Source organism: Cordyceps militaris (assembly GCF_000225605.1).
Source record: "Cordyceps militaris CM01 unplaced genomic scaffold CCM_S00004, whole genome shotgun sequence".
NCBI classification, from domain to species: Eukaryota; Fungi; Ascomycota; class Sordariomycetes; order Hypocreales; family Cordycipitaceae; genus Cordyceps; species Cordyceps militaris.
The window spans coordinates 468819-480341 of NW_006271972.1; the positions used below are offsets into that span (position 1 = coordinate 468819).

The window sequence follows — 11523 nt, forward strand, 5'->3', positions numbered from 1 at the left end:
CCTCAGGGTTCCAGTGACAACCGATCTTGTGACCCCAGTATCGGTCCAACTATAAGACACTGCTGACGCAGGATGGGGCAACCACTTTTCAGCTCTGAAATAGGGTACCTAACTATATTGATACCTGATGACTTTGTTAGCTTTGTTTCTAATCAACATAATTTGCAAAGTCGGGACGATCGCTAGGAGGATTGCAAAACGGCTCAAACACCAAGACAGAATGCTCCCAATTTCTTCACTAATTTAGTAAGCAACTTTCTATCAATACTGGTCGTGTACTACAATATGAAATAGTTGACGTCTTGACAAATTTCTTGCATATCCGAGTTGCCACTTCCATACGAATAACCCAAATATTCCGGCCTAACTATTCTTACTCGCCTGCGCCAAGCGAAACCAAGCAGCAAGAACAAAACATCGTGTTCGCCTATCAAGAGGCTGAAGCAGAAACGTGGGCTGCCAGCAAAGAGCCGCCGGCCTGCGGGAGGGAGCCCATGCCCACTGCCAACTTGCAAGGGATCTGACGCTATTGGCCCATCTCTACTCGACGGATCTTGATTTGCTCCAAAGTCTGAATCACAAGTGTGCGGGTTGGCGGGTTCCTAGTTTCTAGTTCCCAACGAGCACGCCAGCGAGCGATTTAAGATGTTTTTCTTTTTCTGTCGCTTCTTTGAGGCAATATTATAGGGCGAAAAAAAATGATGACTTGTTACCAACATTAGCCGCAGGCTGGTAGGAGGCTCCGGTTGGTTGTGAGACGGGGTCTACTCCATTAGAACCAACTATTTAGTAACTGCTTTGTCCCTCGCAAGGGCTTCTCATCATTATCTCTCCCCGCCCCCCCGAGATATCACGCTGTATAGATCTTGCTATGATGGCGCCTATTCAGAAACTTTTGGCATGCACGGTGCTGGCTGCGAGCGCCTCGGCTGCCGCGACTTGGCCTCCGAAGCCGGCCGACTTGGAGACGCCGGTCCAGCAGCGCATTGCCATTGACGGTCCCAACAGTGAGTTTGCACACAGTCTAAAAATCCCACAAAAATCTTCAACAGCTGTGCCGTCTTTGTAATGCGCGACTGATGTTGAAAAACGAACGGACCAGGCATGGCCATCAGCTGGAACACGTATGAGCCGTTGCACCAAGCGTGCATCCAGTGGGGGACAGCGGCGGCGAATCTCAGCAACACGGTGTGTGCCGACAAAAAGTCAGTCACATACCCGAGCTCGCGCACCTGGTTCCATTCCGTCGTCCTCGGCCACTTGAAGCCGGCGACGACGTATTACTACAAAATTGTGGGCGGCCAGTCCGCCATCGAGCACTTCCTCAGCCCGCGCGCCGCGGGGGATGAGACGCCGTTTAGCATCAATACCATCATTGACCTCGGCGCGTACGGTCAAGATGGATATACGATTCGCCAAAATCACGGCAGGCGCGACAATATTGCTGAGATTCCCATGTCCACCAACCACACCACCATTGGTCGACTCAGTAGCACCCTCAACGACTACGAGCTCGTTCTTCATCCTGGTGATCTGGGCTATGCGGATACATGGTCCGAGAACCCAGCCAACAAAGACGACGGCGAGAATGCCTTTGCGTCCATTCTGGAGAGATTCTATCTCCAGCTAGCCCCCATCTCGCAGCAGCGGCCCTACATGGTGAGCCCCGGCAACCATGAAGCAGCGTGCGGGCTCGGCCATCACAAGACCCAGTTCTGCCCCGAGGGACAGAAGAACTTTACCGACTTTCGAGTCCGCTTCGGCGACAACATGCCGACCGCTTTCGAATCCAAGTCGGAGAGCCATGAAGCGAGGGTCAATGCCAACAGGGCCCAGAAGCTCGCGAACCCTCCGTTCTGGTACTCCTTTGAGTATGGCATGGCGCACATCGTCATGATTGACACCGAGACGGACTTTGAGAATGCGCCGGATGCAGTCGGCGGCAGCGAGGGGCTGGATAGTGGCCCGTTTGGCGCTCCGAACCAGCAGCTCGAGTTCCTGGAAGCCGACCTGGCCTCTGTGGATCGCGGCGTCACGCCCTGGCTCGTTGTGGCCGGCCACCGCCCCTGGTACGCGGCCAACGGCCCGGGATGCACATCATGCAAGGCGGCCTTTGAGCACGTCTTTTACAAATACGGCGTCGATGTGGCCGTCTTTGGCCATGTCCACAACTCGCAGCGGTACCTGCCCGTCTACGACGGGGTCGCCGATCCCGCCGGCCTCGACGACCCCGAGGCGCCCATGCATATTGTGTCGGGCGGCACGGGCAATATCGAAGGCTTGGACGAGTTTGACAAGGTGCCGCATTTCAACGCCTTTGCGTACAATGACGACTTTGCGTATGCGAATCTGCGGTTCGAGGACGCGCAGAATCTGCGTGTGAACTTTATTCGCTCAGCCACGGGTGAAGTTTTGGATACTTCGGTTCTGCACAAATCGCACAAGAAGCGATTTGTCAGACAAAGCTTTTACAGCCAGATTGAGATTTGATGCATATCCCCCCCTCCCCAAAAAAGTTACAATAGAGTAGAGCTAGATTCTTCGTATAGCTCAGTTGGCAGCCATGATTATGTCAACATGGCTTAGTCGTCTCATAGATTAGAAATATATAGACCATACCTTCTTTGAGAGCTTGAAGACGGGGAATGCCGTTTTGAGCCCGTGAAAGGTACAGGTCGAGTACAAGTAATGATGGCGCCGTTGACCTTGGGAGCTGCCTTTAAATGGGAGCCGGAATATAAACGACCAAGCCGGACGAGGACAGCCAAGATTTCAGGATGTCTTGAGCCGAACAGATAATGATAGATGCTGCATCGTATCGGTCGTTTAGATTGTAGGGGCAAGCATGGGCCGGGGCTGAAAAAGGACTGCATGTGCTAAATCGTGCGTCCTTCCCAGCTGGAAAGATCAGCGGCCTGAAGGTGAAGCTCGCTGTACCCCGAAGGAAGCCAGAGACCACCATCTCCGGCAACAAGCCGGCGGCATGAACGCTAAAAGGCTGAAGCGGAGCACAATGCAGTGCAGTCCGAAATACGAACGAAGGAGCAAAACCGCTCGTTTTGGTGCAGTTAATAATTAATCCTTGGAGGACGAGGGGGGGGTTCTAGTGGTCCACCAAGCTCAAAACTGGAGTCTTGGGGGAACATGGAGATGCGGCTGAAAAGACGTTGTGGTTTTTTTTTTGTGTCTTGGGGAAAGATTGCAAAGCAATTTCAAAACCCGACATCTTCTTCTGGTTGCTTACAGGAGAGCTGAAAGCATAGCAAGCTTCGCGCAGACCACGACTCGTTTGACCGGCCGCGAACCTTTTTCGGAGCCCTCCATCCGAACCCGGGATATAGTTATATACGGCGCCATTCCCGACCGGCGGGCGGCAGAAAACGTCGTACACAAGCGCTCGGCTAGCAGGGACGGGACGAAGGAAAAGAAAAAGAAAAAAAAAAATGATGACCTCGAATAGACCGACTGGCAACCTTTCGATACCTTCCTCGTCGTCTGCGGCGGATGGCTCCGTTCAGGCAGGCGGCTCGCTCCGTTTGCTGTACAAGGAGCTATCGTCAGTGGCAGACCGCGAGCTTGCGCCACCAGCCACTGCAGAAGGCGAGTCTGCCAGCAATTCCTTCATGAGCGGTTCGTCCTTTTTTCTTCTCTTATTTTCCCCCTCCGGCAGCGTGGCTCGAGGCAGGTCGGTAGCTAATCATCGCGGGTCCAAAAAGACTCGAAGGCGGCAACGGCGGGGAGCACGGCGGCGACGAATGTCATGATTGTCAAGACGATACGCACAGCCATGGCGGAGATGCGGCGACCCTAGCGAGTTTTTCAACAAGGGTCGTGTATATACTCGGGCGGGCATTCTTGAGCATCAGAAGCGGGATGCGTCAAGAATCATACAGACACTGTTGAACTAACAGGTAGAAGTAATGGCCGCCAAATTCGACAGCGGGTCTAACATCGGAACAGACCCTGGTCAGATTTTTCAGTGGCGCCCGAGGGAGGAAACTTGCAGGTGACTGACGACTGACGGGCCGGTATCACGAGACTGTCTCTCTTGGCAGCATGTTGTACTTTTATGACGAAATAGAATCAACGCAATATCTGGATACAGTCCATCACAGCCCATTTTTCTTGTTGTAAAATAATAATAATAATATTCAACATGAACCCAGGCAGTGAGGCGTTCAGCTGGACGCCACGCACTCAAGCCTGTCATCCACACCCCCACCATCTCCAATGTCTTCTCTCCTCCCAAAATATCCTCTTTTTTTCTCCTTCATCCTGGCTCGTCTGCCTCATCCTGACTTGATCACCTCCCCTCTCCTCGACATTCGCCGTCAAATACTTCAAGCGCGCGACCTCTTACTCTTTTGCACCACGTGTGCCACCTCTATCCCAACTGTCCTCCCCAGAAACCCGTCCATGTCGGCATCCCTCCTCCGCAACCCTCCTCCTCACTACATACCACCGCCGGCGCATCATCGCATGTGCCCTTGTCCACAATAGGAATCCCAGCAGGCGACTTGAAAGTCTTTGCGCTCTGCTGCAGTACAATTTAATCCGTTTCTAATCGGATAAAGACTCGTGTGTGTTTTTTCCTTGGAAATTTCACCCAAAACCTCCCCTCCCCCCAGCAATCACTGTAAGTACACTTCCATCGTTTTCTCTCTGCGCATCATGGATGCTTTCCCCCGCTGCGCAGCCGGACCACAGACCTGAGCTAACCCGACCGCAGTGCTCCATCGAATGCCCGCGACAGGCCCGTCACTCCTGCCCCGTTTGAAAGCCGTCTTCCTCGCCAGCATCACCACTCTCGCCGCCCGCGACGACTACCTGTACCAGCCGCTCGAGTCAGAACCAGCATCTTTCTCCTCTGTCGCGGCAGACTCCTCCACCATGGGCGAACATACCACCACCGTCCACGCCGCCTCCAGCGGCGACGACAAGGCCACACCCATGACCACCACCACCGCCTCGGGCTACTATGCATCGCCCAAGAGCAACGAGGCCGACTTCTCCCCGCCAGGCGACAGCAACCTGCACCTCGCCTACAGCGGCGCCGCCACCGACGACTCGGTCACGCAGGGCCTGCACATCCTCGAGACGCAGTCCATCCACTGGTGGTCTTACTTGACCACGTCCGATTTCTGGATCATCGTCGCCATCGGGCAGGTCCTCGCCCTCTGCATCACCGCCACCAACACCTTTACCACGTTTCTCGCCAACGCCAAGACCAACATTCCCGCCTTCCAGACCGTTTTCAACTACATCCTGCTCTTCCTCGTCTACACGACTGTGATGCTCGTCCGCGACGGCCCTGGCGCATGGTGGCGCGCCGCCCGCACCGATGGCTGGCGCTACCTCATCATGGCGTTCCTCGACGTCGAGGGAAACTACTTTACTGTGCTCGCCTACCGCTACACCAACATTCTCTCGGCGCAGTTGATCAATTTCTGGTCCATCGTCTGCGTCGTCGCCATTTCCTTCACCTTCCTCAAGGTCCGGTACAAGCCGTTTCAGGTGGTTGGCATCCTCGTGTGCTGCGGCGGCATGGGCATCCTGCTCGCATCAGACCACATTACCGGCGGCAACAGCGGGCCGGCCGAGAACCGCCTCAAGGGCGACCTCTTTGCGCTGCTCGGCGCCAGTCTCTACGGTACCAGCAACGTCCTAGAGGAGTGGCTCGTCTCCAAGGCCCCGATGCACCACGTCCTCGCCTTTATCGGCTTCTTCGGCATGATCATCAACGGCGTCCAGGCCGCCATCTTTGACCGCACCTCGTTCCAGCAGGCCAACTGGGACTCCCAAGTCGCCAGCTGGATCGTCGGCTACACCCTCTGCCTCTTCCTCTTCTACACGCTCGCGCCCCTCATCCTGCGCATGGGCTCCGCCGCCTTTTTCGACATTTCCCTCCTCACGGCCAACTTTTGGGGCGTCATTATTGGCATCCGCGTCTTTGGCCTCACCATTCACTACCTCTACCCCATTGCCTTTGTCTGCATCATCCTCGGCCTCGTCACGTACTTTCTGTCCGGCAGCCTCCTCGGCGACTCCAAGAAGCCCTGGCTCGGCGCCAACCAGGAGGCGGGCGTTGCCGGATTCGGCACCGCCAAGCTGCGCGCCATCAATGCTGCCCGCATCGCCCAACAAGAGGTCGAGCACGGCCGCCCTCCGGCTGAGGCGGCCCCGGTCGCGGCTGGCGTGGGCGGCGCTGGCTTCATGACGCGTGCCAGGGCCAACATGCAGAGGCTGTGGAACAAGGAGGCCCTCTAAAGTGTCTACGAAAGCAGACATTCTTCCTTGGTCGCGAGGCTTCTTTTTTTGGATTAAAAAGCGTGGAAAGGTCTCTTGGTATATTTTACGAGCATCAATACATGAAGACGCGTAGACAACGACGCTGCTCAGCTATAGATTTAGATTCTAGTTTTTAATACCACCTTGTTCACAACATGAACACCTATACATTGGCATGTGAGGTCGGGACAAAATCTCGCGTGCTTTGTTCAAAATGTAGTTATATAAGCAGTTTTCGTGCAGAGGGTATATATGTGCAGAAAGGCGCGCCAGCCCCAAACAGATTATCGAAACAAGAATGGCAATTAATACAAGCCGCTTGAAATCAACGGCCCACCCTGCCAATTGAGCAATATCCAAAAACAGTCGACCTCTTCTCCAATTTCAATGCATAGTCGTCGCAACGCCTCATCCCATCATTCATTGTACACGAGGTGTATATATGTAATACGTTATGTTTGATTCACTTGGTCGTCTCCTTCAAGAGCCGCTTCTCATTCATGAGAATCAGCGTCTTGTCCTCGAGACCTTCCATCACCAGCCCGTCGCCCAGGAGGAACTTTTCGCGCAGGGCCGCCGGGTTATTGCTCTGGTCCTGCACGGGGTAGGGGGCGGCTCTCGGCGTCGCCGGCTCCTCGTCGTAGTCGTCGGGCCACAGGATCCGCCGCGCCTCTTCTTCCGTCATGGGCGCCTCGTACAAGTCGCCGTCGTCCTCGCCGTCTTTGGGAGGCCCGCTCAGCTGGAGGCTGGACAAGACCAAGTTGACCACGTCGGCGGCTTGCATGGGGGGCGGTGGTGCGCCTCGGACGTCGTCGTTGTCATACAGCTCGGCTGGGGTGGCTGCCATGGGCATCTCGTCGCTTTCGAGGTCACTGTCCGAGTCCGTGCTGCGCTCGTCGTGGTCGTCGCTGTCCGCTGTCGCCGAGCCCGTCCTGTCATCCAGCATCCGGTCCTTGAGACGGTCCGACTCCGACTTGCGCATCTTTTCTTCAGCATTGTTGACAGTCAGCGGTACGCTGTGCGCCGTACTGCCGCGAAGCGTGCCTGCCCGTAAGATGTTGCGCATCAGGAGCAGCTCATACGTCTTGTACGTCTCGTAAAAGGCGCGATTCACGCGAGCCGCGGCATGGAGATCCGCAATATCCGTGACGGCGCTGAGGACCTGCAGCAGTACGCTCTCCGGAAACTCAGTCGCAACCGTGTAGCTGTCGTTGGGTGCCGCCATGCGGCCGAGGCCCTTGGCGACCTGCGACTGGGGCTCGTGCATGGCGTGCTTGGACAGCGCCCAGCCGTGGCTTTTGCCGCTAATGTCAAAGAGGGTCAGGCCGGTGACGCTGTTGTAAATGTCGGCCACGGCTGTGCGGAACGACGGGATCGGGTCGCAGACACCGCCACGGTGGACCGGCGCGGGGGGGCTCGGCAGCAGGCGCAGCAGGTCCACGACGTGCGCCAGACTCTTGGACGCAAAGGGCACTTCTGGCTCGCCCGTCAGGGCCTTGGACTGTATGGCGGTGGAAAGCATATTCATATTGTTGAAGACCATTATAAGCCAGCCGAGATTCGTCGCGTCGCACCAGTGGCTCCCTTTGGGACACCTGGGTGTCGTTGTGAGAGCCAGCGTGGGGTGCTGCGGTACAACGTTGCCCAGGCTTCCCCAGATTGTCGGCGGCGGCTCTTCCGGCCCTGCGGCTACCGTGGGTTCGCTAGTTGGCGGTCTTGTGTATTCTTGCAAAGCCGCTGTACAGCAGTCGTGAAGCTGCGAAATCTTGGCGGAGCGCACGGCCCAAATTTTGTCCTTGATCTTTTGGGGCCACGGCTTGCTTTGCAGGTCCTTTTCATCGACTAGATGCAGAATGGCGCTCTTGGACATGCGACTAAACAAGCCGCGAGAGCCGAATGCGTAGCTAATGATGAGCAGCCCGTCGGGCATGTCGTCGGCCCCCCGATGCATCCACTGTGGTAACCACCTGTGCTCAACCATCAGCTCAAGCGGCGAGGTGCTCTTGTAACGTATTGAGCATTCTGCAATGGCCACAAATTGGTCAAAGCTGATGTCCCGCGGTACATTCTCGTTGTGCATATGCGCTGCGTGCAAAAGAATAGAGAGAGAATCGAGAGTGTTCGTTTCTCTCTGCGGCATCCGGTAGAGCCAGGTCTCTGTCTCGCCCTTGCAGTAGTGTTTGGATCGTGGCGGGGGTAGTTGTGCGGTTATGTCCTCAGCCTCATGCAGGTGAAGGCTGCTCGCGTGACCAGAGAACATGCGCGCAAAAATGGGCGATGTCTCAGCTAGCATGTAGGATGAAACGCGAAATCGTAAAACCGGGTCGTCGGGCGAACAGCCGGCATGGTTATTTGCAAATTCCAAAACTGCGTCTCCGCGCTCCGAGATTGGTATTTCACGGACCTCTCGCGAGGGTGAGATGCCCGATTCGGCGGCTTGGACAATTTGCCGAACGGCAGTTAGCTCCTGCTTCGCCTTTTCATAATTTCTGAATCTGATTTCATATCGAGGAAACTAGAGGACATTAGTATCATTATCGAGATCAGGTGTCGTGATACGACTCACGAATTGCGGGTCGGGAGCTAATAGTCTGGTCACAGATGCATTGCGCATGCGGGTAACTGCCTCCCGTCGGAACCTCTTGTTGTTAAACAGAGCGTCGACCATCTCATGCGTGGCGTCCTTTTCATATGTCTTGTACGTCTCGGCCAGGCTAGCGTGAAAGGCATCGTTGAGTGCCTCTACACAGGCTTTCCAGTCCCGAATGGGGCCTATCCACAGCTCAGTGCCATGTATGCCCAGGCGGTTGGCGCCACTGGAGGAAACGACCTCGGCGAGGCTCCTTGCGCTTAAGGAACTTCGATTGTCGAGCATGCCGGGGCTGTGTGGCGACTCGGTGTATGAATCATGGTGCAGGAGCGTTTCGTTGGCGCTAGACGAGGTTTGAAGGGACTTGATCTCCTCTTGCATGATGGCGAGGCACAGAGCGGTGCACCGGTCCTTGAGCTTCAGGAACTCCTTGTACGCGTGGTCGACATGGCTCGGGCCGGACGGGGCGGCGCGCATGCGCTGGACTAGGGACAGCAGTTCGCGGCCATGGCTCTCGGGTTCGGGGAAGGAGGCGGCAGAGTCGCTCTGCCGCAGGGTGTAGGTGTCTGCCAGGTCGGTCTCACTGTGTATCGTGTTCGACTTGTTGTGCTACAGCGCGTTAGCGACGAAAACCTAGACAGAGGCGAGACAAGCGTCGGCAGTACGCTGCCGGAATGCGCCTCGACACATGTGGGGTGACTTGGGAAAGACGTACTGGTGAGGGGTAGGTGTTTTCCTGGACGGAGCCTTTGCGTCGTATCTTGACGAGGGCCGAGAAGGAGCCCAGGCGCGACGACCTGGAAGGTTGCGGCGCCGAGGGTCCGGGGCTGTCGCTGTTTGTCCTAGGCCTCATCATGGTGGGCATCGAGCGCGCCTCGGAAGCCAAACGCTGTCTCTAGAAATCGGTCTCAGCTTGTCGCAAGGGTTCAGGCCAACGTTTGTTGCATCGACGCTCCACAGGAGCATGACTTGGCCCCAATATTTATTGTTGTAAGGGCAAAATGGAAACAAGACGAAAAGGAGAGCTGCGCTCAGCGACTCCGAAACTTGGGATGGATAAATTGGGCTTGCTGGCGTCAGCCCTTGCTCTCGGCGGGCGACTCGCCACAGCCGCAGACTACACTGAGGTGTGGCTCGCCCAGGCGCGCCGTTTTTTTTCCTCTTCCAGGTTTTGGTGCTTTGTTTTCTTTCTTCTTTTTTTTCCAAGGGTCCAACACAGCTGTGTCAATGTCGCATTGGGTAGACGCTCAGAAGAGAACCAAGAGGGTTACAGCGTCGATCGAGAAAAGATCAAGGACGCCGCTCGCTAGTCCAGACTCTCTTGAAAAAGGTGGTCCGACACCAACGTGTGCTCCACCACAGGTGCAAACGACACGAAACGCACAAATGCTGTGATCAGACGGTGTATAGGTAATGATGGAAGAGACTTGGGCAGCAGTGAAATTGGAACTGGTGTTTATGACTTCAGCACACGCACACTTGACAGATGGAAATGGGTTCAGGAAGAAGGCAAAGGTGCTAGGCGAGGTCGGTGTCGGTGTCGGACGTTGTGTGGAGGAAGAAAACCGGGGGGGAGGCGCGAGATTGTGGGGGAAGCAGCCAGGGACACGAGCGACCAGGGGACTCTAGTTAATAGAGAAGCGAGTTGGGATAGGCGGTTGTAGCAGACAGACGGCGGCTACTAGTAGTTTTTTTCTTCTCGTTTGTGGTAGCAATAAGACAATTGCCAACTGTTCAGTGTGACAACTGCCGGGGCTTTTCAGCCTCTATACCAACCGCCGGAATTGCGGGGCTTCTTTGACGCCATCAGCTGGGGCTGTACTTGGGCCTCCAAATCACCACCAGATTCATCAACGTTTCTGACCACCATCTATCTTTCCATGCCAATTTACAACATACGGAACAAAGGGACAAGATAATCAAGGCCGACCTGGCAGATACCTACACCCTGCCGCAGAGTGAAAATACTCATTCCTCCTGTTCAGCCTCACTGCCTCGCCGACGCCGGAAAGTCTCTTCACTGCTGCCTAAACAGCTTCTCTCTATTTATAACCTTGACCCTACATGCCTTGAACCGTGTGTGCATCCCGATAGGGCTGCATCGGGATGTCGCAGCCTGCAATACGATGTCAGACGTGCCATCCCGGCATCCCGCACCTCGATCCGCCCGCCTCCCCACCAGACCGGGTGGCCTCCTCCTCGCTCCAGTAAAAGCCTCGCATCTACGCATCCACGCATCCACGCATTCACTCGTCAGAGCACATCCCACGCGATTTGGATCAATGTTTCGTGTTTCTGCTGCTTCATATCTCTGCTGAAAGTGTACCCTTCCTCTGCAAATATCCTTCTATGCCGCTTCGCACTCGGCCCGTGTAAAACCTTCTTGTCTCTTGAGTCGCCTCGGCCAATGTGTGTATCTGCCTTCGTCTTCACTTGCTCGTCTCCTTCAGAAAAAGCGGTTCCAATAACAAACGCCTGCCCCCCATATAACTGAGCGCCAGTTCCTTTGCCGAATCTACCAACTTCCTTCCCAAGTCCCTTGACCTTCCTGCGACTCTCGCATGTGCAAATGAGATGTCATGGTAATCCTGTCAAATGCATATCTTTGCAACTCCGTTCCACAAAAATACATGTAAAAACAATGT

The 11523-nt window shown here is 55.4% G+C and overlaps 3 protein-coding genes across 3 annotated transcripts; 2 read left to right on the top strand and 1 right to left on the bottom strand.

Moving 5' to 3' along the window:
• Positions 1–871: 871 nt before the first annotated feature.
• CCM_05160 (acid phosphatase, putative) lies at positions 872–2490 on the top strand (the record flags this gene model as incomplete). The annotated part of the gene is made up of 2 exons (XM_006670305.1): positions 872–1007; positions 1103–2490. The coding sequence occupies 2 exons, from the start codon at positions 872–874 to the stop codon at positions 2488–2490; spliced, it is 1524 nt and encodes a 507-aa protein (XP_006670368.1).
• A 1666-nt stretch (positions 2491–4156) lies between these two features.
• Positions 4157–6267, top strand: CCM_05161 (DUF914 domain membrane protein; the record flags this gene model as incomplete). Its single annotated transcript, XM_006670306.1, has 2 exons — positions 4157–4169; positions 4754–6267. The coding sequence occupies 2 exons, from the start codon at positions 4157–4159 to the stop codon at positions 6265–6267; spliced, it is 1527 nt and encodes a 508-aa protein (XP_006670369.1).
• A 484-nt stretch (positions 6268–6751) lies between these two features.
• CCM_05162 (uncharacterized protein) lies at positions 6752–9734 on the bottom strand (the record flags this gene model as incomplete). The annotated part of the gene is made up of 3 exons (XM_006670307.1): positions 6752–8803; positions 8855–9487; positions 9594–9734. The coding sequence occupies 3 exons, from the start codon at positions 9732–9734 to the stop codon at positions 6752–6754; spliced, it is 2826 nt and encodes a 941-aa protein (XP_006670370.1).
• Positions 9735–11523: the final 1789 nt, after the last annotated feature.